This window comes from Myotis nattereri, assembly GCF_964212035.1.
Source record: "Myotis nattereri genome assembly, chromosome: 8".
In the NCBI taxonomy this organism is placed as follows: Eukaryota; Metazoa; Chordata; class Mammalia; order Chiroptera; family Vespertilionidae; genus Myotis; species Myotis nattereri.
This window is the reverse complement of record NC_138083.1, coordinates 17,926,682-17,952,570: the sequence shown is the minus strand read 5'-3', so window position 1 is coordinate 17,952,570 and position 25,889 is coordinate 17,926,682. Positions and strand designations below refer to the sequence as shown.

Genomic DNA, 25,889 nt, shown 5'->3' with positions numbered 1-25,889 from the left:
ACCAAACGTTTCTTATTCAACCTCCCATGATAAACTTCTTTGGGTCTTCTAGTAGAGTTCCTATTATGAGGGAGGGGTCACCGTATATTTAGAATAAATGTGTTGATAGCTCTGTGTTAAATTCTAAAGAGATAAACAGCAAAGGTGGTACTTGATTTCACAATCTCATGGGAGGAGCTGTGTGTGCATTTAGATTTATAGAATTATGCAAGAGGTACTCTGCCTCTTGGAGTTAAGCAAGGTCATGTGGAAACATCTGGAGCAATTTCTGGATGCTTGGTCTCCCACGGAATTAAGCAATAGTGCTGGTCCTAATATGCCCCCGGGCAGCAGACAGAATGGTAGTATCACTTATAGAAGGCATCCCGGCGTTTGCCCCAGTGGTGTAAGGGCTCATCTGCCCTTTCCTGTAGGAGTAGGTGGAGGAGGGGAACAGACCTGAAGCTTCACATCCCCTGGGGGTCTGTTCAGATGTCCCAGGGCCCAGGTCATGTCCTGGAAATTTCAATCAGTGACCCAACATGTTGAGTGTACATGACCTGCCATTGTTGGTTTTAGTCATCAGTCACTTTTAAGGTGTTTTCACTACAGGAAAATCATGAAATTGTTTCAGAATCCAGGATCTAATGTAGGTGTGCATGGCACATACTAATGGATCCCTTGCCACATGTCATCCTGGCAGAGCCCCACTACTGCCCCTGGGCCTGCACTCTTCCAAGCAGTCAAGGTGAAATCCTCCGGACCTCCACCTAGACCAGTGATGGCGAACCTATGACACGCGTGTCAGAGGTGACACGCGAACTCATTTTTTTTTTGGTTGACTTTTCTTTGTTAAATGGCATTTAAATATATAAAATAAATATCAAAAATATAAGTCTTTGTTTTACTATGGTTGCAAATATCAAAAAATTTCTATATGTGACACGGCACCAGAGTTGAGTTAGGGTTTTTCAAAATGCTGACACGCCAAGCTCAAAAGGTTCACCATCACTGCCCTAGACCCTTAAGCTATATAGTCTGGCATTCACGTCTCTGGTTGTTTCCTGGTGGTTGAGTCATCAGAGTCTTTAAAGGAATGACGTCTATACATCATCCTCTGGGTCCTCCCAAGGTCTTGGCACGGGTTTGACCAGCAAGGAGCTGTGGGAGGCCATGCCTCTGTGCCCTTCATTCTCCCCATCTTCCCCTCCGGGCTCTCATCCTCCTGCCACATCACCCTTGTTAGTACCTACTATGTGCCCAACCCAGTTTGGCACGAAAAGGAGCCAAGAGGAGTGTATGAAATGTTTCTTTCCTCAAAGAGCTTCTGGAATAGATGTAGAAACGAGGCATTCACGTGTGAGAGAAACACAAGATCACACATTCCAGAGTTAAATGTGAGCAAGAGCAGCCCAGAAGCAGGAAGGCAAAGAAGAAAAGGGACTTTGAGTATAGAGAGGGAAGGTGTCCCAGAACAGGAGGATGCAGGCCAACCACAGCTCCAAGTGTGGTTTGAATGTGGCTTAACGGGAAACAGTATGTTGCGTGATAAGCCAGGGGCCTCACCGATCTCCTCCCACGGCCAGGTCCAGTGCATGTGCTCTGTGTCTATGCCAGAGGGCCTGGTGAGAGAGTAGGGAGTGGTGGGGACTGTGGCGAGGACAAGGGAGCTTTCCTAGTCCAAAGGATAGTAGATCCTCTCCTGAGTGTCCACCCGGCAGGAACTCCAGCCCATTTTGCCAGGTCTTCTGGTTTTTCAAGAGAAGCTAGCTCTTTATATGAAAGTGGGGGGACTTTTACAACACTGAACCAAACTAAACATGTCTGCACCAATCTCTAGCCTGATTGTGACCTCTCTGGCCTTTGCCATGCCAAAGTGCTCCCCCTACAGAATGACATTGACCAGGCAGCCTGATAGCCATCCACTCCCCACTGGACACCAGAGCTAGTCTGCCTTTGTGCAGTCACCACTGATGGCGCAGGGTCTCCCAAATAGGTCATAGGAACCCCACCTCATCTCCAGTGAGTAAAGGCTGGGGGAGAGAGCTCACCTGTGGGGAAACTATCTTTCCCAAACTCACTGGCTGCTTGCTGTCTTGGGCTAGGATTTCTGAGAAAGCATTTGAGGCAGCTGGGTGGGGATGGGGGCCATGGTTTGGGGGACAAAGCAGTGAATCTAAGCACCGTGGCGCCTGTTATTCCTCAACAGCAAACTCAGCAGCTTTCCTTCCAATTTCATAAGTCCAGACCCTTGTGGCTCGTGCAACAAGCGTGATGACAAGTAATAATAACTCATAAGAAAAAGGGAGAAATTCTTTTGTCTTCCTGACTCATGCCTTGACCATGGGAACTCTAGGCATGGGTGGCCACAGGTGTTCTCTGGAGCCAGAGGACATGATTTTGGAGATCATGATGCATGGGCTAGGAGGGCTGAGGGGGTCTGTCAAGGAGGAGGAGACCCCATGGGGTGGTGGACCCTGGCTTTCTAGGATGTCCCAGGCTTCTCAAGGGTGATCAGAAGCCTGGGCTCTGGAGCCAACCTGCCTGGGTTCAAATGATTGTTGTGCTGCTTACTAGCTCTGTGACCTTGAATAAGTTACTCAATCTCTTTGTGCCAAACCCTTGTTTTAAATGCAGATAATAATAAAAATGATGGTACCTTCCATACAGAAGAGTGAGAAATACTAGTACTAGTAAAACTACTGCATATAAAGCACTTAGAAGACTTTTTGGTGCATAGTAGCTGTCACAGAAGTGTTTGCTATTATTATTGTTGCTCTACTGCATACAGAAGAGAGGATGCATCTGCTCTTTCCCATATGTAGTCAATGCCTTTGGTTCACTGGGTTGAGATCCACATGGCAACATTATTTCCAATGGATGGATGCTCACTAATTCTTATTAACTCAACAGGCCTCTCTTTTCCAGGTGAGTCTGCGTCTCCTCTCTTGAGCACCCCATGAAGTCGGGGACATATGTATCATCCCATCAAGGGGTCTCAGGGAAGTTGAGTGGTTACTCATGGTGACCCGTCAGTTAAATTTTTGTTGCCTTTCAGCTGCTGCTGTTGTCAGGAGTCAGCTGGTCTGGAGGGTGGAAAGGTGCTTTCTCTCGGTTGATTATGGCTGGGTGCCTCACCCCTTGTCCCACTAAGCCTGTGCCCTGATTAAAAACAGAATGATGGCCAACAGGTTTGGAATGTTGTTGAGGGAGAAGAGAGGACTTCCATGTCTGAGCAGCCTGATGGTTTTTCATCTTTATCCTCCTTTCTATGAGGCCCAGAATGTGGGTGAGGAGGAAGTGTGGTGCTATTAGATGGGCCCAGGAATACTTAGGTTCAAGCTCAGATGTAACCACTGACTGGCATGTGATTTTGGCCCAGTAATTGTTCGTCCAGGGCTTTATTTAGTTTCCTAAAGAGCTGTGACTAGATCTGCACTATTACCGAGCCATGAGCCACATATGACCACTGGGCTCAATTGAGATGTGTAAAATACAATGGCCTTTGAAGGCTTAGTACAAAAAAATGTAAAATAGTTCATTAATAATTGTTATCCACACAATAGAATATTATTCAGCAATGAAAAGGAATGAAGTACTGATGTGTGCTATAACATGGATGAACCTTGAAAACATCATGCTAAGTCAGAGAAGCCAGTCACCAAAGACGAGATGGGCTTTTATTTCTCTCCTGGCCTCGAGGGGGCTGCTGTTCAGCCCCGCATCTCTGATCAGGCCAAGAGATAGGCCTGGAGATGCTGACTGGCATAGGAACTGACCAATCAGAACCAAGTGTGGGTGCTGTGAAGAACTAATGGCTGTCTAGGAGGAGGAGCTTTCTATGCTGACTGGAATAGAAACCGACCAATCAGAACCAAATCTGGGTGCTGTGGGGAGCCAATGGCTGCCTAGGAGGCGGAGCTTTTGATGCTGACTGGCATAGAAACCGACCAATCAGAACCAAATTGGCCAACAGTTGGGGGCGAGATCAGGCCTGTAGGAGAGGGCAGTTGGGGGTGAGATCAGGCCAGCAGGGTAGGTGAGTTGGGGGTGAGATCAGGCTGGCAGGGAAGGCAGTTGGGGGCAAACAGGCTGGCAGGCAGAGGCAGTTAGGTGCTATCAGGCCAGCAGGGGAGGGCAGTTAGGGGTGATCAGGCTGGCAGGCAGGAAGGTGAGCAGTTAAGAGCCAGTGTTCCCAGACTGCGAGAGGGATGTCCATCTGCCTGTGGGATCAGGCCTAAACTGGCAGTTGGACGTCCACCAAGGGGTTTCCAATTGGAGAGGATGCAGGCTGGGTTGAGGGAACGCCCCTTCCATGCATGAATTTCGTGCACCAGGCCTCCAGTATATATATAAAAGCCTAAGTGACCAGAACAACCACAATGGCCAGAACGACTGTTCGCTATGACACACCCTGACCACCAGGGGCAGATGCTCAATGCAGGAGCTGCCCCCTGGTGGTCATTGTGCTCCCACAGCCAACCTCCCCCAGCCAGCCAACCTCCTGCAGTCCTTCCCCCCTGGCCGGCCAATCTCCTGTGGTCCCTCTCCCTGGCCCCCGGGCTGGGATGAAGAACTGGAGGTGGGTGGTGGCAGATGCAGCCCCTTTCCCAGAGGGGCCAAGAGCCGGATCCCTTCTTGGGACTGACCAACCTCCCGTGCCTTCCTCCCCCTCCCCCCGGCCAGCTGGCCCTGATCGGCCCACTGCCTGCTCCCCTCAGTGGCAACGAGGGAAGAAGGAGCGGGGGAGGCGGGGAGCTGCACAGTGGTGATGATGGCGGCATTGGCGTCTGGCATCTGGGCCTTCTGCTCCCAGCCTGGCGACCGTCGCCTCCTCTCTGGCCTGGCTCTGATTGGCCCTGATTGCCAGCCAGGACTAGGGACCCTACCCATGCACAGATTTTGTGCACGGGGACTCTAGTATTTCAATAAAGGTGAAATGATAATATTTTGGATATATCAGGTTAAGTAAAATATATGATCAAAATTAATTTCACCTGCTGCGTTTTACTTTTTTAATATGTCTGTGGGAAAATGTGGCCTTGCCTGTGTGGCTTGCAGCATATTTCTTTTGGACCGCCCTGTGCTGTACACTCTCGAAGGACCTTCCTGGTTCCAAAATTATATTCTTCCACAAAATGATTCCTAGGTTTGGACTTCTGATGACTCATTTGGTAACATGGCTACAACCCAACTTGAAAAAAAGTTCATTTGCAAAAATAGGATTCTAAAGAGAAATCCTGAAAGGAAGCACAGAGTCATATAAGGTGAGCCTGAGAGCCGAGCCCGTTGCTTTCTCTTGCCCTGTGAGCCACCCACATCCATCTGTAATTGTGGACAGGGCAGTTTTAAAAAATTTATAGTCTGAGCCTGAACATTGGTTTTCTCAATCGATCCTCCTCTTGGAAGGTTGACTCTGAGACTGCTGCTGCCCCGAGGAACAGGCTGTAAATCCCTGGTTGGCAAAAGTGCTTAACAGGAGCCTGGCTGAGCCCTGGCCTGGATTCCTCACGTCCTCGTGGCCCAGCTGGAGGCCACCAGAGCGTCTTTTATTTCCCAAAAGGCTCCGTGTCAAAATGCAAACCCCGTGGCCCCCAATCTCACCTCCCAGGAGGGCTGAAGATGATCCTGGGAAGTGCCATTTTAACTCAGTCCTCCAGGAATTATCCACTGAATATCGTTCTGTTTCCTGCTTTTTGTGGGGTGCTGTGTGGGATAATTCAGAAGTCCCAGTTCTATGGCTTTGCGGAGAGACTTGCCTCCTGCAAGAACTGGGCAGTATCAGTGTCCATTAAACACACACACACACACACACACAGCCCAGCCAGCATGGATCAGTCGTTGAGTGTTTAACTATTGAACTAGGAGGTCGAGGTTTGATTCCTGGTCAGGGCACATTCCAGGTTGCGGGCTCGATCCCCAGTAGGGGGCATGCAAGATGCAGTCGATCAATGATTCTCTCATCATTGATGTTCCTATCTCTCTCTTCCTCTCCTTTCCTCTCTGAAATCAATAAAAACATATTTTAATAATAAAAAACCACACACACAAACCCCTGGCTATGGCTTGCATTTCCACTGTGAGGCGGGCCTTCCTCCTTTGCTGAGGGGTCTCTGAGCCCTGGGGCCAGGAGCTCTTGTCAGCTTCTGCACTCCTCAGCACCTGAACTTGGGTAGTTCCCTATTAGAAATGTTGTCCCTACATGATCATCTCTCTCTTTTTACCTGTTTTTGTTTAAACAACTGGTACAAGTGTTCACCAGTTGGGGAGGCCCAGCTGCAGGCTCCTGGAGGCTGGCACCATGGCCCACCTCCACCAGCTGTCACCCCACATCTCTAAATGGGCTGCTTCCTGTGTTGTGAGTTCTCCTCCCCCAGTTCAAGGGTTGGGCAAGGGCACGGGGAAGTGAGGGCTTTCGGTAAAAGCCACTGTTAACATTCCTACAAAGAACAAGGCAAAAGCAAACTCCAGTAGTTCTCGGGCTTCTTTTTAACTAATAATCATATTCACAGAGAAAGAGTAATGGAAACTAATGATAAGGAAGATGTGAGAGTGAACACTTTCCTATCGCTTATCCGCTAAATACGAGCTTTCCGGAGAACAGTGAGCAGGCACAGAGCTTGCATGGAGCGAAAAAGCACGAAGGATGGAACGCTCGACAGAGGCCAGGTCTGCAGAAATCAGAGTGGTTTGCGGGGACACTAAGCGAATCTCATTGAGGTCCTGTCTCATCCCAGCAATAATTCATCCAAGATGTGGGCCATTTCACCGGAAGATTCCCATTTTTAACATTAGCGCAAGGATCGGGCCTGTTTCACAATGAAATGAGAGTCAGGTGCAGTTTCCGGGAGCAGTGATATCTGGAGGAGGGACTGAGAATAGAGCTGCTCATGGATCCTTTGTCCCTGAGCCAAGTTATTTCACATATTTCCCCGGAGAAGGTGGCTTGCTGATACGGCTTTGCTCCTGAGGGGAAGCCCTCCAAACCCTCCCATGAGAACGTAAGTCACACTGTGGTTCTGGAAGAGGAAGCGAGTGTGCGGCTTGAGAGACCATGAGGCGCTGGGGTGTCCTGCGTCCCACACGTGACGTCTCAGGAGCGAAGGTTCCGCTGTTCACGAGTGTTGGTTCTGGAAGGGCTGCTTCCATCCGCCGGACACCACCAGGAGATTCTCCTCTCCAGGACTGGTGTGTGCAGTGCGCTTGGCTGCTGTGTGGGTACCACGCCGCTGAGGGTCTTGGCAGCAGAGCCCTGCTGGGCGGCAGCCCCATCATGTTTTGGAACCAGCAGAGTTGTGACCACACGGTGGCCATGGAGCCAGACCCATCCGGAGGGCTTCCTGCACACAGGGACCTGGGCCACATTGCAGTTTCTTTTTCTTTCTTTCTTTTTTAAATATATTTTATTGATTTTTTACAGAGAGGAAGGGAGAGGGATAGAAAGTTAGAAACATCGAAGAGAGAGAAACATCGATCAGCTGCCTCCTGCACACCCCCTACTGGGGATGAGCTTGCAACCAAGGTACATGCCCTTGATCGGAATCGAACCTGGGACCCTTCAGTCCGCAGGCCGACGCTCTATCCACTGAGCCAAACCAGTTAGAGCTGCAGTTTCTTTATATCACTCTCAGATACTATAGGGGGGTTATTTTTAAAAAATACATTTTTATTGATTTAGAGAGAGGGAAGGAGAGGGATAGATAGAAACATCAATGAGAGAGAAATGTTGATTGGCTGCCTCCTGCACACCCCCTACTGGGGATCAAGCCCACAACCTGGCCATGTGCCCTGACCGGGAGGGAATCCAACCATGACCTCCTGGTTCATGGGTGGAAGCTCAACCACTGAGCCACACCGGCCAGGCAAGGGGAATGTTATTGATATTCATGTACTGCTGGGACCTTCTGCAACATTATTCCCCCTTACCATTTATATGAAAATGCTCAACCAGACGGAAACATGGAAAGAACTCTACAGTGAACACTGATACCCACCACATAGGTTCTACCATTAATGTTTTGCTAGACTTACAACTTTTTTTTTTAAATTTGGCCAAGGTAAACTCTCTTCATGATTCTCCTGTCATAGTTTCCTTTTGAAAACCAGCCCTATCCCTCCTGCGCCTCAGATGGAAACATAGAGGAAAGATTAGGCAAAACAACTTCTTCCTGCAGCTGAGGGGAGAATTCAGGCGAGTTTAAGGCAGATAAAGGTAAAGGGAAGATTTCTGGAGTGGGGACTAGAAGGTGGGGTGCCAGGCCAGACTCTGTTGCTACAAAGCCTGTGTCCCTGAAGGGGACCACCTTCATTTTGCCAGGACAGTCCTATGCCTGCAGTCTGGCCCAAGGCAGCAACTGGACACATAGCTGGGGGCCAGTGGCTGGCCTAGATTCTGAGCTCCTGGTTTCTCATCCGGGAAGTGGGGACAATACCCACCTCACAAGGCTACTGTAAGATTAAATGAGGTATTGAGATACAATGCAAGTGCCCCAAATGATGTCTGGCCTGAGGTGGGCATACACAGGGTGGAACATAAGTGCACCTATACCTTTGTAGGGCGTCCAGCTGAAGATGCATCTGTCTTGTATTTAGAAATAAGAATAGTAGCAAAAGCAGTCATTATTGGAAAATTTAGACCTGAACCGAAGACAGAAAGAACCAGAGATAAAATTTCTCACTTCCCAACCTGACTATCCTCCGCGTGTGTTTGTAGAGAGAACTGCTATATTTGCCTCTGCGGATGAAACATTTCTGGTTTATTGCTTCCCATAAAAGACTGAAGCTATGAGAGCGCTGTGCTCTGCAGCCCTTTGGAGAAGCCGTGCGGGGCAGTGTAGCCATAGGCTCACTTGTCTTGCAGGGTCGGTCACTGGAGCTCTGCCCTCCGGTTCAGGGATAGCCTCTGATATGCACAGATGGACAATACGGTCCTCTTACTCAGTGACTTCCTGTTTGTCATCTGGCAGTAGTGACAGCTCACGCCTGTCATTGGAGAGGATGGGATCAGATCAAGTCACAGGCGCACAGTGTTTCTAGTTGGAACCAAATCAGGCGGCTCTGGATGCAGGAGCGGCGAGGCAAGGCTTTCCACAGCACATCGGAAGCCTCCAGTCCCTCATGAGGCTCATCGCAGGCTTCAGGCTCCTTGTAAATCAGCTTCGTTTCCAGCGCCTTTCATGGCTTCACTGAACTTCTCTCCGGCTAGGAATCTTCTCAAAGAGATGGGAGTTTGTCCCAGCGACTCCTCATCTCTTTCTGTGCTTGTCTGTTGCTGTTTGAGCTGGGGGCCACTAGAGCTAGCTGCTAGGCTGCCAGGATGGGGAACACGGGGACCAGTGAGAATGTGTCAGGTGTCATCGCTCCCGATACAGAGTGAAGGAGATTTGACCTGATGGATAGTGGATCCCTGGGAAGGGGGATGGGACATCGTGATGAGCTTTCACTGCCTGTATTAAAAAGCTTTGTGTCCTGGTAGGGCTAATATGTGAAACCGTGTGCAACCCTAAGGCAGTTGTAGGAAGGAGTTATGCAGCAGTAAGGCCCCATAGGTTAGAAAGTTGCAGACCAGTAATCTGAACAAAAATCTGATGTTTCTCATTACAATACTTACATCTTCATAACAAAGGGTTTAATCTCATCAGTCATGGCACTTCATGCCATCAAATAAAACAAAACAAAACAAAAAACACAAGTCAAAGTGCCTAAGGCCTAGGGTAGTGGTTGGCAAACCTCGGCTCGCGAGCCACATGTGGCTCTTTGGCCCCTTGAGTGTGGCTTTTCCACAAAATACCACGTACGGGCGCCCACGTACAGTGCGATTGAAACTTCGTGGCCCATGCACAGAAGCCGGTTTTCGGCCTGGGCGAGTCTATTTTGAAGAAGTGGCGTTAGAAGAAGTGGGGGGTGTCGGTCGGTCGGGTGACGGGAGACGCGGTGCAGGCAGTGCAGGTGGGCCGCGGGATACGCAGCGCTGGGGAGGCACGCGTGATTCATGCACGAGTTGAGTGAGCCAGTCAGCAGTCTCATTGTGCAGTGGTTATTGCTAGTCGCGTCCACAAATCGCGCGTGGGTGACAAAAGTACCTACTCGAAGCATATAGAGAGGATGAACGAAAGGAGATAGACAAAACAAGTATACAAGACCAGTGTGGATGGGAGAACTGGAAGGGGTTGACCTCAGCGAACGTACCTCAATCAGATTGAGGACGTTTTTAGCAAAGGCCAGCTTAGGAGTACCCTAATTAAGTTAATAACAATGTACCTACGTATATAGTTTAAGTTTAAAAAATTGTCTCTCAAAAGAAATTCCAACCGTTGTACTGTTGATATTTGGCTCTGTTGACTAATGAGTTTGCCGACCACTGGCCTAAGGGGATTTAGTGGAGGGTATTTCTGCAGGTGTGCTAGTGTGATCCATGGGCCAGCCATGTAATCAGGATCCAACTTTCTTCTCTCCCTTTCCTCCCTTCTGTATGTGAGCTTCGTCCCAAGGCCACGTCCCCCACGGTGGCAAAATGGCTGCAGAGGCTCCAGGCATCCCCTCTTCACACAGCAAGGAGAGAGAGATCTGACATCAGCAGCTTTCTCTGGAGAGTGAGAGGCCTTCCCTCCCAGAAAGTGGGAGCAAACCTCCGCTCACATCTCACTGATCTGAATGGGGCCACCTGTCCCTTCTGAACCACTCCTTCTTGCCATGTTGAAATTATGCGGGCCCAACACTTTTTGCACAATGTCCTGCTGTCACACAGTGGGCAAGGGACGAAGGGATCTTGTGAAAAGGACCACAGTATCCCTGCTATCTACCATGAGGGACATTTACTCACCCCACCCTCGGTGTCTGTGACCCATCTACCCTTTCACTGTCTGCTCGTCTTTCTCCCGTGTTCGTGATTTTGGAAGAGAGGGGCAGGCTCCTTGTTCCCAGAACCCCTTATTCCACTACCCCTTCTTGGCCTGTGTGTGTGTGTGTGTGTGTGTGTGTGTACATGAACTTCTCTTCCTTGTTTCTTACCTCTTTAGAAACAATGGAAGTGGCCTTTCACTTTTCTTTCTTCTTTCTGGTTCCTGTCAAAGGACTGATGACCTAGGCTGGCAGAGACTGTGAGGGACAGGGTCTCTCTCAGTATTTGGCATGAATGGCCTCGTGGCTTTGGGGAGAGAGAGTGAGGCCTGAAGGGAAGGGAGCAGACAGGCATGTGAGGGAGCAAACTGCATAGAGGAGCCCTCTGCTAGAGGCACACAGCAGGTCCTAAACACTGAATATTGATTATGGTTTTCAGCAAGTCTTTTCAAGCGGGGAGTTACTGGCAGTCTATTCATGCCATTACTCTAGAAAAGAAAGCCCGATTCCTTAGGCAAATCCCAAATCTGTAGAAATGCACCTGGAGGGCTTCACTGGGGCTTGGAGCAGGGAGGTGTTCTCTCTGGATGAAAGGTGAGAAACGAAGCTGCCATGACCCAGGCAGCCGCCTGAAAGGTCCTTCGTGCGTCAGCCTATCCCCGATGGCCCTTCCTGTACTTGTTCCTCGTCTTCCCTTTCCTGTTGATGCATCTGTGACTCAGGACTGAAACCTGAGAGGACATGGATCCTATCTTTCTTCCCACTCAACCTGGTGACTCTCCTGTGGCTAGCTTCGGTTTCCAACTTGGAAAGGTAGGAGCAGTGGGCCACAGAGTAGGAACAAGTGAGAATGAAGTGGCTTTGTGTGTAAATGGACACCGCACTGCAGTCCTCATCCCTGTTCTTCTCATTGTGAAGCATCCAGAGGATACTTTAGTTCTGGTGTGAAGTTCAGTGGTGAGAGAAGAGGGGAGAAAAGGAAAACATGGCTAGAGACTCTACATGCCCATGGTATCTTCCTACTTGCTTCAGGAGACCTTGTTTCCCAGGTGAGGCCAAGATTACCTTCAGTGGCTGACATCGTTTGGTGGCCCTTGAGATGGCCCCTCAGCCCTCTGTGGGCTCCAGCTCCAGCCACATTGGGCGGTTCAATGTGAGTGCAGACTCTGTTGCCCTGATGGTGCCACCTCAAGCATGGGCTACGTGTCCTTCTACTTCCTGGCCCAGGGTCTTCCCCAGTAGATGGGAGCTGGCTTGGCCCATTGAAAAATGCAGCCTGGAATTTGGGGAAGCTCCTGCTCCTGGGGCAGATCTCAGCTAGTGGGGAAGGGAGCCACTGCCCTTATCTTTCAGGTGGACTATTTTGCATCCCTGTGCTTCCATGGGAACCGTGTCCCAGTTGCCAGCAGCAGCCTCCGTAATGCACCCTCATTGTTCCTCTTTCTCTTTCCTTGTCTTGCTTCCCAGTCTTCCTCACTCCTTCTTCCAGGCATCCCTTTCAGGATAAACTACTTGCATGCAAGTCTTTTTCTCAGACTATGCGTTTGGGAAACCCAAACCAGGATAGTTCCCAACATTGCAGACTGCCATTGTGAAAAGCTTCACAATGGCATTGAGGTTTTTGTTTGTGTGATCGGGCCAGCCTCTGGCGGCTGTCATATGACCCAGGATGGCAGGGTATTTGGAGAACCTGAGCATAGATTGTCTCTCTCCACCATCAGGGAACAACCATCACCCCTTGCAGACTGTACTGCAGCTCCTTGTGCCCCATCGCCATCTTAATTCCGACACAGTGTTCCCAGTCCTCTTGCAGCTTATTTATTACTTTGATTGATAGAAGGCATTTGGGAGCCTGTATTTTCATGGTGGGGTGGGGGACATTTTTGCGGAGAAAATGAAGAGCTCTCTGGTCAGCAGTGTGCCTGATGGACGCAGTGAGGATGAAGGCAGGTTGGTTTGGGGAAGAGCTTTACCGGGCTGCCACATTTTACATGGGGTGGGATAAAAGTGGAAGCATGTATCAGCGAGGACTCTGTCAGTTTCTGTTAGATAAAAGCCAACCCCATCTGGCTCAGGCTAAAAAGGGAATACACTGAGATGTGTAATGGAAAGGCCATGATTAGTCCGGCTTCAGGTACTCAGGGGCTGAAATGTGAGGTCCTTAGGACCTGAGCTCTCTTTGCCTCTTGGTTTGGCTCTGCTCACCTTGGTGTGTTACTGCATTCTTGGACTCTAAGCCTCCAGGCTCTCCTCGTACTTTTAAGCCCACTGAGAGAGGGGGGGTGAGTCTCCTGGGATCTCTGCTTTGCTTGGCTTGGCTCAGTTATGAGCACATCTCAGAACCAGTCATCTGTAGGATGTGGGGCTTTGTTTGGCCTGGCTTCTAGTGAGTGAATGCACCTCACCCTGAAGAGGTAGATTGGGTATGGAGAGGGGTCATTTCCCAAATGAAAATCTGAGGTTGATTCAAATGAAAGGAGAAGAGATGCTGGGAGGAAGGAGTGTGGGCACCAAATTCCAGTGTAGATAAAAAAAATTAATTTTCCAATGGAGATTTAATGAATTCCTCCTCTATGCAAGTACTGGAGGCCACTAAGAGAAAATTGCTGTTAGGTAGCTTCAGTGTAATGGAGGAAATGAGAAAGGTATGTGTGTAGCTGGAATAGAATGTGCCATCTGAAGCAGTAATCTCTACACTGCTGTTATGAATGTAAATTTATTTAGCAATTATATATACTAAGTAATATAATATATTTTGTATTCACATGTACTTCATGTGAATATAAAAATATTGCTTGTATCTAATTTTGTATTTGTACTATACTTTTCTGTTTAAAAGAGGGACCCCAACATTACATAAGCTTCAATCCCCACCAAACTTGAATTCACCCCTGATTTTTAAATACCAAGAAACATAACCTGGCTGAGTAGCTCCATTGGTTATAGTATCATCCTGATACGCCAAGGTTATTGTGGGTTTGATCCCTGGTCAGGGCACATACAAGAAGCAACCAATGAATGCATAAATAAATGGAACAACAAAATCGATGTCTCTCTCTGCTCTCTCTCTCTCTTTTTCTCCTCTTCCTCTCTCTCAAATTAATTTAAAAAATATAAATTTAGGAGGAAGAAAATAAACATAAAACAAACCATTTAAACATTATATTTGTTAATAGAACAGAACAGGGCATTTTAGTTTTACTAAAGTATTATAATTATTAATATTGTTGTGTTCTTTGAGTACCATTTTATTGAGGAAAATGTGGTTGAATATACTTAAATCATTTTTTTAAAAATATTAGTTCCATATTTTGAGATATAGCTATTGTCTGTTTATTTTAACTTAATTTAAAGTTCAGTTTAATATTAAAGTTGAAGGGCTGTTCTCTCAGAAATAGAGAATTCACCAAGTTACATAGATCCAATGAAAGAAAAACATCAGAGGCTGTGTTAAATCAAGATGTTAATTTTTCCATTTTATCTACCAGTTATGCAAAGACTTTTGCTAACACCTTCCCATTGTTCCTGGTTTCATTTGATTAATCTTGCAACTTTTGAAAGGTGTTATGTTTACATATTTTTAATAAATAGGTCAAAGTTAGGGAAACTCTATTTGAAATGTTTTTATTCAGATTAGATAATTCTGCTTCCAAGTTTTAAGGTGGAAAATATGAATGTTTTATATGCTGCTGGTTTTTATCATTCAGGGAAGGGAACAACACACTTTTTAAAATATGTTTTTTCAAAATGCTTTCTTCATAGAACAATTTTCTGTAGGAAAGTTGCACTTTTTTACCTGGTTGATAAAATATTACTTTAGAGGGTGTGTGTGTGTATGTGTGTGTGTGTGAACACATGCATGTGTTCTCTGAATATATCTGTTAGGTGCATACTTAGCTGGTGGCCACGTCTTCTCAGAAAAGGTTAGCATATTTATAGCTGTTGTCTTTTTATAAAAGAGAAATGCATAATTCCTCTTTAAGTTCAACAATTTAAAAAATACTCTAGCCAAAATATAATCAGTGGACATCTATATAGTATAAAAAGATTTTATGATTATGTCCCCATCTCATTTAAAAATAGTGTAAAGATTTCATTGTTTCAAAATAATACCTGCAAATCTGCTTAACTGAGCCCATATAAAGTGCACTATGTTGCAACCTCTGAAAGCAAGTGAACTCGGAAGGGCTCCTGTTCATCCTGCACTCTTCCTTCAGGCCTCTTACCTGCCGTGAATGAAAGTGCCTTTCTGTTACATTAATTATGGGATATGCTGGACTCAGGGTGGGTGGTACTGTCAACCCATGTTGTAAATATTAAATGAATATGTACTTATTTTTAGATTGGCATGTGATACAGATATGAAGGTTCTAATATTTTTTCCCCCTGCTCTCTAACATGGCCTTTAGCTCACCCACCCACAGGACCATGCCAGCCTTTGCTTAGATGACTCTACTGTACATTTTTTTTAAAAGACTTAAAATATAAGTTCAAGGGACTTTAGAGATCGATCGTGCATTTAACTTGCACATACAGCATCTGAGATAAAGTGATTAAACTTCAACAGCCCAAAGCCAGTGACAGATCTGGCACTAGAATACTGTCACCAAATGCCAAGATGGTGACCACCCATGACCATATGCTCAGCTGCCTTCCCATGTGGATCTCACAGATTTTTTGAGCAACTTGAGTTGTTTTTCTTTAAATTCTACTTTGGGGGCCTGGCTGGTGTAGCTCAGTGGTTGAATGTTGACATAGGAACCGAGAGGTCGTTGGTTCAATTCCAGGTCAGGGCACATGCTCTGGTTGTGGGCTCGATCTCCAGTAGGGACTGTGCAGGAGGCAGCTGATCAAAGATGCTCCTCTCTCATCGATGTTTCTATCTCTCTATCCCCCTCCCTTTCTCTCTCTCTAAAAATCAATAAAAAACACATTTTAAAAATAAAAAGAGCAAAGAGTAAATTCTATGCCAACAGAGCAAGGTCACTTTTCCTCTTTAAGAGGGCTTGGGGCTGGTTTTTAGTATTGATGGTTCTTCCTAATTTCTTCTACCAGAACTACTGACAGTCTTCCTTCTTCCCCAAGAAGGAAGCCAAAAGAGAACAAAAATCAGACAAGCCCGCCTTCTTCCGTGTCTCATTAAAATGTGTGATCACCTCTCTCTCAAGGCCATTGCCTTTTCCTCTGTTTCCCTTGACCCTGCCATGTTTTGACAGAATTTGGTTTCTGCCTGGGTTCTTGACCTTGGAACAGGGATATTCTACTTATGTGATTAGGCCTATTCTTAGTCTAGTCACAGCCACATGTGGCTATTTCAATTTACATTAATTAACATGACAACAGAAATTAGATTTCTTTTCTGGACTAGCCACATTTAAAGTAGCCACACAAGGCTGGTGGCTACCATATTGGGCAGAGACCATGTTGGGCACCTCCATCACTGCGGAAAGTGCTTTTCCATGGCACAGATCTAAATGGACCACTGAGGTACTGGGGGTTTCCTGCTTTTTAAAATGTGGGAAATTATCTTGGGGAGCATTTTAGGAGTTCCTGTGTCTCCAATTAATTTCCCAAAGTTTCTTGACAGGTTGGATATTGGGCCAGATGGCTGAAGAAAAAGCCTCACAGAGCATAACAAGTAGCGTTGAAAGAGCCACCACTGTCTGAAAGGTGATTTCAGTTTTGGAGCCAGGCATCCACATCATACCCATTGCACATAGTGCCATCTGTTCCTGTTTTTCTCCCTACTTCCCCCTCTGTCCACCCTACCACCCCTTGAAAAACGTTTTTGTTGTGAGGCCCATTGCACAGCCACCAACACAGATTTCAGTGCTGAATTGGCTTCCTGTCTTTGAATGTGCAGGTGGGATAATAAGAGCAGGTAGGGTGTGGGTTGATACGATGCCCCCGCTGCCTGAGAAACGTGACTTATTTCCTCCCCATCTTCAGGTGCAGTGGGCACATGACTTCAGTATTTGCTCCTGAGTGCTGGGTATCAGTGAGACCCACTTATGATGGGGGTTAACTGTAGGTCTGAAGCGTTTAGCCTCTCTGACCTTCATTCTCTTTTTCCTGCCAGAAGGTACCCACAACGGGTCAGATCACCATCCTCTTTACTTCCAGAGGCATCTAGTCCATTGAGGCTGCTCTGGATTTGCGTGGAGCTCCTGCAGAGTGCACTGCCTGGGACTCCGGCAGTTTCCTTTCTGAAACACAGCCCAGTTGGGATGCACATTGGCATATGGTGACTCAGACCCTTTCATTCATGTGCATCTTCATTGAAAAATGTGTAATGAAGACCCTTAGAGTGTTGTTTGGACCAGCAGCACTGGCATCCACTGGGAACTTGTTACAAATACTGAATCTCAGAGACCTACTTCTCAGAGTCTACATTTTAATAAGGTCCCTGGGTGATAGGCATGTACATTAAAGTTGAGAAGAAATCCCATGTTGAATAGTGTGTGTGTGTGTGTGTGTGAGTGAGTGTGTGTGAGAGAGGGGGTGGACATTGATTGATTGATGGAGAGAGATCTAGAGGAGAGGAGAGGGGTCCTCTTGCTTTCTTTCTGATGAGGCCAATGAGGAGAGACCTCCAGGAGAAGGTGGAGCTCCAAGTTACTGCAGGGCTGTGTGGAGCTCAGAGAGGGATCTTTCTGGTCCCGGAGACATTGAAGGATCCTTGCATTTCGGACTTCAGAGGCGGAGAGGACAAGCTGAGCACTGTGCTGGGAACTTTGAAGGCGCACATGTCTGTGGACACATGAGGACGAGGTCGTTTGTGTGGGGTAGCAGAGATGCTCAGACTTGGTGGGCACTTGAGCACCTATCAAAATGCAGTCCCACGCAGTAGGTCTGAGGTGCATTTCCAACAAGCTCCCAGGTGATGCCGATGTGGTTGGTCCAGGGACCACCCCCTGAGTAGTAAGCTGTAATGCAAACAGTTTGGTCCAGGAACCCAGAAAATCTGGATTCTGGTTCAGGTTTGCCACTAAAATTCATGGGCCTATCATTTAAACTTAACCCCTTCGTCAAGGTTGAATCACCTGGGGATCTTCCCTGGAGAGCTCTTCTCTTGCGGATCCTGTGATTACTTCCCAGTCATACCCAGGTCACGGCTCGAGTGAAACACTATGACACCTTAGCTGTATAGCATCCACTACGTTTTAGGCCAGGGAAGCAAAAGTGAAGAGAAAAGCAGGCTGGGCCCTCCTGGAGCTTATGACCTGGTAGGGGGTGGGGAGGATATCATAATGAGAGGCGGTCTGTTATTCTGTCTGTGATATGTGCTCCTTCTCTCGGAGTGGAGGCTTCTGGGGGGCCTGGGAAGGCTGCCTGGAGGAAGGGCTTCCCTCTGGAAGCAGCCAAGGGCTGGGTGGACTCCCTCACCTTTGCCTCTGAGTCACAACCAGACCTGTCTTGTTTTGCCCAACAACCATGGCAAAATCTGCACTTGGTGCCAGATGGGACTCTTGGCTCACGCTTATAGGTTGGGTGCTTTGGGCAGTCCCTTGTTCCCAAGGATGGTCTTGTAGGGGCTTGCCCAGACTCTGGGGGCTGTGCAGGGGTCGGTGTCAGGATCAAGGGAAAGGCAGCAGCAGCAGGGATTTGAGGGAAAGGAGGGGGTTGGGCCTTTCATTTCCCCTCCACAGATGGGTTTGCATGGGTACTGGTAATGGGGCCAGTCTTTCCGGATGCGCGGGACACATGAACATTACAGGTCACACAGCGAGCCTGGATCCCCGGCTGCCTCACGATCCCTCCCTCCCTTTTCTACAGAGGCCCCTATTCCCCCCACAAACCACCCCACACCCCCAGCAGCGGCAGGCCGGGCTCATCTCTCTGGGCCCTGGAGTCTCCCTTTGCAAGTCCTTCTAGCAGGACTGCCCCAGGGTCTGGAGACTCCATTGTGCCCCATGCAGATTCGGGCTCCACCAGCCCCTAGATCTGCATTTCTAACTGGCCCCCAAGACTTACCCCTGCTGCTGCTGGGAAGCAACACAGAGGAGGGGACAGGGCAGCAGAGGCTCTGCCGGCTTCAGTGGGGCAGGGGGCTGGGGTTCTTGTCCCCCTCCCCTCTGAGTAAAAGAGAGGCCCATCTGAGGGACGGAAAAACCTCAACTTTCAACAGGCTTTTCCTCTTGACGCTGAGATGTGTGCTTTGTTACGGGGATAATGTTTAAATCTGGCATGAAGCTGCTGCCTGTGGTGCCATCGCTGAGTTGGAGAGCATGACAGGGACACTTTGGTTCAGTCCACTGGGGTCTTAGAGTCGCCCCCACTGGGCAGGGTGTGTGAACAGCTAGAGAGGTGGGGACATTAAATGGGGTCTGTGGCCTCTGCAGCTCCGAGCTCCCTGGATCTTCCCTTGTCTGTCTTCCTGGAGCTCTGAGTCAGCGGAGGGACCCATGCACAGCCCATCTAACCTTTAGCTTCCTCCAGTCCCTGTGGGTGTGGAGAGCTCACAGCCTCTACAGTTTGTGCTCCTTGTCAAGGACCAAGAGCAATGCAGAGGGACACGCCTGTTTGAACTGGAAAATCCGTGTGTAATGCACATGCAGAAAGCCAGCGCCTCCCGTGGCCCCCCCCCCCTTCACCCACCCAGAGGGAGAACCACCAGGCGCCCCTTCCTGAGACTCTAGGGGTGGGGTCAGGAAGGGGGCTGATGACAGAATGGTGTGGGGGAGGCAGATTCGTCCCTGCTCACTGGGTTGCAAGAAGGCAATCTGCTGGCTTCAGGCTTATGCAAAACGGACCGCCGACCCCAGGGTGAAGCCCAGGGTGCGCGAGTGGAGACAGCTGTGTAAACCACAGGGCGGGGTATTTATAGCCTCGGTGGCTGAGCCTGCCTCAGAGCCAGTTACTTACTGCTTTCACTGGCTACGGCTTTTGTGGTGTTAACTGTGGTGCATTAGGCATTCCGAGACTTAGTTTCCTCATCTGCAAATGGGGCCTGTTGCCCTGGTCCTCTGAGTGTTTTAGAGGGGTGGTGCCCGCCACCCCAGGTTTCAAGAAGAAATGCAGAATTCCAGTTCTCAGGGAGGGGGACAGTTAATAGGACCTCTCACAGTGAGCTTGCTGACCCCACGGTGCCACTTTCCTGGGCTCCCAGAGATCTGGAACAAGGTGGGACATGCATACCTGGGCTTTAGTGTCAGATCTGGGCTTGAGTCCCAGCTCAGCCACTTAACCCCATCAGCAGTGGCAGTCAGATGGCCCAAACACTCTGTGAGAGCAGGGAGTGGACGGACGGTGCAGGCAGGCTGCTTGACACAGAGGTGAGGGGCATGCAAGGTAATTAGGATGACACTGCAGCAGATCCGCCCATCGGCTGCCTGTCCACGTGTGTGAAGGAGTTAATTCCTCCTCAGAGAGTAGGCAGCCCCACTTGTCCACTGGTTCTGGGGCTGGTATTTGGGAAGGATGGACGCCTGTGGGACAAGGGTGCACAGAGGAGATAGTCTTAGGGTGAAGGCTGGGACCGTGGGCACTCAAGGAAATCCATTCTTGGTGTCAGAAATCCTTGGGTTTTCCAAGCCCCAGTTACAAGGAGAATTAGGGGGTGAGGGGATGGGGCAGAGAATGAGGGAGGAGGGGGAGAGAGAGAGAGAGAGAGAGAGAGAGAGAGAGCAAGAGAGGGTGAGCACACAGCTCTGTAATGGAAACTTGGCTCCCAGCCTCCACTTTCTTTCCTTCCTTAGCATGTGGCTCAAGTCTCGGGTTGAGAACTTCTTCCCCTTCTAGCAGGCACCCTGTGCTAGCTCCACGGCGTACTCCTGCCCCACCCTGCCCCCTCAGAGACTGCAGTCCTACAGGCTGCCTCTGCTCACCAGTGTGGGGCATGGAACATGTGAGCCTGCTGCCTCCCTCTTTATGCGCCCCCCCCCACCCCGCCCCGGGCTAATTAGGCCAACATGCACTTCCAGGGCCTGGCAGATGAGGAGCCAAGAATGCAGTGGACAGGGGCCAAGTGTTTTTGTTGACATTGCTCAAGTGTAGCTTTGTGGAGCAGTCTCTGCCATAGCAGAGAAAGTCCGAGGAAGCCGGAGATGATGAGGGGAGAGCAGTGGAAAAACCAAGTGTGGCCACCTCTCCACATCTTTTCTGCCTTCCTCACTGCCCACCCTCTGCCCCACTTCCCTAAATCCAAGAATATAACCCTCATGTCATGACCAATGGGACTAGCTGAGTCTCTAGGAAATCCACACTCAGAGGAGCATTATGTGTCCAGTGGTGTTTCCGAACCATTTCCTTCGTTCATTGAGATGCTTTCATGGGGCAGTGTCATGCTTGACTGTGTTCTTAATAGTTTCTGAGGAAACAGCTTCTTGAAAATAAGTCCAGTAAGACTGTCCTCACCCTAACCTATGTAAGGCGCAGTCTGCATTGCTCTGTCTTACTGTGGCTGAATGACACAACCCACTGAATTCCGTCCTTTTCAGGACCTACCAGACCTGGGTTCAAATCCCATTCTGCCCCTTCGTGCTCCCTGTGTGACCTTGGTCGAGTTTTTCTAACCTCTCTGTGCTTCAGTTTGGAGCTAGTAGCTCACAATAATACTGTTGTAAGATGAAACATGGTGAAGAAAGGAAAATTCTTTCCACATAAATAGACACTCAGTAAGTGGAAGCCATGATAACTATTAAATGGTAGTTGATGTGACCATGGATTGGCTCCGCTTGACTTATTTACTCTAAAAAAGGCAAGTTGACCCCAGAACTGCCTCTTCCTACCTCACCAGGAATTTTGCGAGAACAAATGAAATGGGATATACTATTGTCCCACTTGGCTCAGTGGGAAGCGAATGCAGTGCTTAGTTTCATCATTCTCATTTTCTCAGACTCCGATCTCTGCATTAGTGGTCAATGGTAAAATATATTTTTGTGGAGATAAAAGTTTGTAGGTTTTGGAATCCAGAGGTACTGCTTTAATAGTCTCTAATTCCTGAAGATATTGAATCATTCTGTAAAAAAAATAAAAATTCTCTAATTTTCTGCTACAATAGCTGGCTTTATTTATACATCTCTTAATTGGTATCAGCTTTTCTCTCACAATTACAGAACCATGGAAACTTGGCCTAGGAAGGAACTTTGGAAGTCATTGGAAGGGACACCCTTGCTTCTTTGCGAATCTTTGCATTGCTGTGTCACAAAGCACTTTCCTTTGACCCAGATTACGAGCACAGCAGAATGGCCAGTCTAGTCTGTTGGTCCCTAGCACAGCTCTGCCTCTGAATCTCCTGCAGGCTGGCAGATGCCTTTGGTGCCCTGCCCACATCACTTTGTTCTCACCTCTTCAGTGCACACTGGCGCTGTTCAACTGTTAGCACCTGTATCTCATTGTCCAGGGCCTTTTTCCGGGCACCAGAACCTCCCTTGGACATGTGGCAGGTTGCAAGTGCCAGGGAATTAGTGTCCCTGGGAACCGCCTGCAGCCAACAGCAGACCAGGAGTAGGTAGATAAATACGTAAGCTCCTCACCCCCTGGGTGTCTGAGATACATGTCTACATTGGCACCCAGAGCTTTCAGAGGGTTCAAACTCTAGTTGATTCATTTTGGCAATGCACGTGACATGCACCCTCTGTTGGCTGGCTCCCTTTCTCTGCCTCATTTCCCTATTCCTAGACCACCCCTCCCCCGCACCCTATAAACCACCTTGACTTGAATCTTTGCCTCAAGGGCTGCTTCTGCGGAAACTGGCCTGAGACAAACGGGATGTCTTTCTCCACACTTTGAGATTATTTATGATATTATGGTATTAAATTCACATTTTAGGGCTGCTTGTTGGATTTTAAGGTCACTGACATTGTTTCTTCGTGAAATTTTGAAAAATTTTTCTGTGCTTGTCAACAGTCTTAATCATAAAAGTTAACCGTTCAGGTTAACCAGACTACACAAATGCCTGCTTTATCCTTGAATTATCTTTGGTATTATCCTCACATTTTTGGCGAAACTGATATGACTACCATGTAGGTTTTATATTTCTGAGTCTTCAGTTATCATTTATTGTAGTGATGTTAGTTAAGTTCCACTGTCTACTTTTTTTTTTTTTTTTAAGAACATACTTCAGGGCTGGCCAACATGCATAAGGTTTAATTAGATATCTTAATAATTTTACTTCTGGGAGCAGTTTCCCGTTGACTGTGGAAAACCTCAATGCATGAGAGGCTGACATTTTTGAGGCTTGCTGGTTTAGGTGAGATGTCCACAAGCATTGTGATTTTTCAGAAACTTCTGTGAGCCTCACTTTATCCATCCACAAAATGGGAATAATTATTTTGATATGTGCTTACTGAGCAACTCTGAGCCAGCAGCCATTAAGTAAAATACGTTGTTGGAGGAACAACAGTGGACAAAGTAGACATTGTTTGAGTTCCCCCTTTCGTTCCCACCTGATGTCATGAAATAAAAATTCAATAATGAAGGTGATATTATTTAGGAAACTGAACCACCATGGAAATAGAGAAATGTGTATGATGACCTTTAGCTTTTCATGGACAGTTTCAGAACACCACAGTGATGTGGCTGGATGGGGTGTACCCTCCAGCCTTTTGTGAAGGCCATTGCACATTAGGCCCTTGTCTTATATTTAAATCCATTTTCTGACCACCGCAACTCTGGAACTCAAGAGGTTGCCATTGTGTCATGTCATATCTTTACTTAGTGCCAAGCCACTGGAAGGAGTCACCTTGGCTTGCTGTTTCCATCTTCCAGTGACCCCTGATGTCCAGCTTTGTGGTGTCTTTGCCTCTGTCCTCCTTGATTTGTACATAGTTGTCAAGGCTATTTTCCACTCTTTATTTTGGAATTCTCTGTCTGCTCATCTTCTGTGGCACCATTTTCCTTGCTCCTTTTCTTCCATTCATGATCCTTGGATGGCTTCTTTTCCTATACTTGCTCTCTGAAAGAATCTTGAGTTCCCCATAATTTCTTGTTCCAGTCCCTTCTCTTTAGTTCCCTCCCCTCCTCCTCTGGGAGACCCCATTCATACATGTCTCATACTGTGCGCTGTTTGCTTATGACTCTCCTGATGCTCTCTGTCCCCAGAGGCATTTGCACCCATGTTCACATAGACAGCATGCCTCCCTTGCAAAGCTCCACATGCAATTCAGACTCAACATGTCTTTAACAGAGAACACACTGCATTCTCCCTCTCATGTGCTTTTCAGTCTCTGTTCTGTTTCCTGGCACTTCCATCCCCCGGGTCATCTCAGCACTGTTCAGTGCGTATCCCCTTCACATATTCAATGGTCTGCTTTTCCTCATTCCTGCCTTCATCTCTTGCTTATGGAACTATTGCTATGTGGTATTCAAGGCCTAGGCTCTTGGATGTCAAAATGGTGTTTTAGCTTGGATAACCCTTCAGAAGCAGGTCCTGATCAAGTGCTTAATTACAGGTAGTCTTTTTTGGGAGGTAGTTCAAGGAAATGCTGGTAGGAGAGTAGATGCTGGTGGGCTGGAGCCAGTTATACTGACTTAGTGGACCTAACTGTGCCCATCTCTTCCTAAATTCATGTTCAGCGAGGCCATGTTGGTAGCTTGAAATAGGCCATAATGGGACTATTTACACCACAAAAATTGGCCCACAAATGAAGATTCCCCATCCCTCACCCCAAGAATTGGTTGTTAAACATTTCTCAGTATTATTTTGGGAGCAAGGAATTAAAACAGGGAAGGGCAGAGTCAGTAAAGTGGCTTTATCATGAGAGTTACACTGTAATATAAACAACTAGAGTGGGATTCCAGTGAAGAAAACTATGGAATTCAGGTTAGAATATACATCTCAAAGTCATCCCACTGGAGCAGTGAGGTATTAATATACTACTTCCTACCAGTTACTGGCTGAGGGCTACCCTTGGGGCCCAGTAGGATCCAGTAGCCAGAGGAAGTACAACAGTAAGGCCTAAGGGGGTACAGGTGGGGCTGAGCACCAGATGGCTGATTAAGACACTGAGCACCCAGATTAGTAAAGGCTAATTAGTGATGTGTGGTTATTATCTTTTTCTCCCCAGACCTTGACTTCATGGATCTCATAGGGGAAGACCGACAGTGGACGCTGGGGAGGAAGTTAATGCAGGTGAATGACACTGTGACTTCAGAAGACACAGACCTTCGGAGCAGCAAGAACTGCACTGAACCAGGTAACTGACAGCTGCACTCTGGGCAGTGGCTGCTGTTTTCTCTGCTTTTGGCTAAGGAAGAGTTGGATGCCATGCTTTTTCTTTGAATTCTAACCCAGAGAGACTTTAAGGACATTTAGGGCAAATGTCTAAGAAACTCAAAGGTGAGACCCCAGGGGACTATGCAGGTGTGTTTGTACCGCTTTCCTTAGGGCATCTGAAGAAAAGGTAAGTCAAAGTCATGGGAAATACAGTGATAGGGAGCCCCGTCATCGCCTTTGTTATGGGAGAGAATGGAGTCAAACGTGATAGGGTGACCAGCTCTGGGGTGTTGGGTTCACTGTGCCTGGGCCAGTGTGATGGAGGGCTTGCTTCTGTTCGCGGGTGTTGCAGCTGTGGCTTATGGAGGTGACGTGGTCTCTCTGTGAGTGTCATTGCTCACTGTATCAAGAAATGCCTGTCTCATGGTGACAGATATAGAAGAATATAGCACATTAAAAGCCACTGCAAGAGAGGAAATGACTCAGTTTACAGGTAGAAAGGAAGATGTCCAAGTTTTTATGAAGAGCATGAGTCCAACACCTGCTGGTGTCGGCAGGAGTGGGGGCTGGGAGGACAGGGAAAGGGAGGAGAGGAAAGGCTTTATGAGGGCAAGGGGAGGAGTAAATGAAAACTCACCATGTTGTGTAGAGCTGGTCCACGAAGAACAAGGACCCAGCAGGCACATTCTTGAGGTCCTCATCTGTGGACTATGGGGACTGGACTTGATTTCTGGGGCCCTTGGACTCTGAACCAGATTTTGTAGGGAAGGCGATCATGCTGGAACCAGGAAGGGTCTTGTTCAATTCCTAACATATCCAGGGCCTGCCTGGAGCCTCTCTCCTTCACTAAGCTGCTTGGACCAACCCAGATGGCTGTGGCCATTCTGCTTTTGAATTTTTTTTTTTTTTTATG

At 47.9% G+C, this 25,889-nt stretch overlaps 1 protein-coding gene across 1 annotated transcript in view; it reads left to right on the top strand.

Annotated features, from left to right (window-relative positions):
* The window catches only part of SLC24A3 (solute carrier family 24 member 3), a gene marked incomplete at its 5' end in the record, with an annotated part of 473,546 nt that overhangs the window by 49,136 nt on the left and 398,521 nt on the right, over nt 1-25,889 (top strand). The window contains one exon of the mRNA XM_081097217.1: nt 24,828-24,956. Coding sequence (XP_080953343.1) covers nt 24,828-24,956 — 129 coding nt within the window. The remainder of the gene's footprint in view (nt 1-24,827; nt 24,957-25,889) is intronic.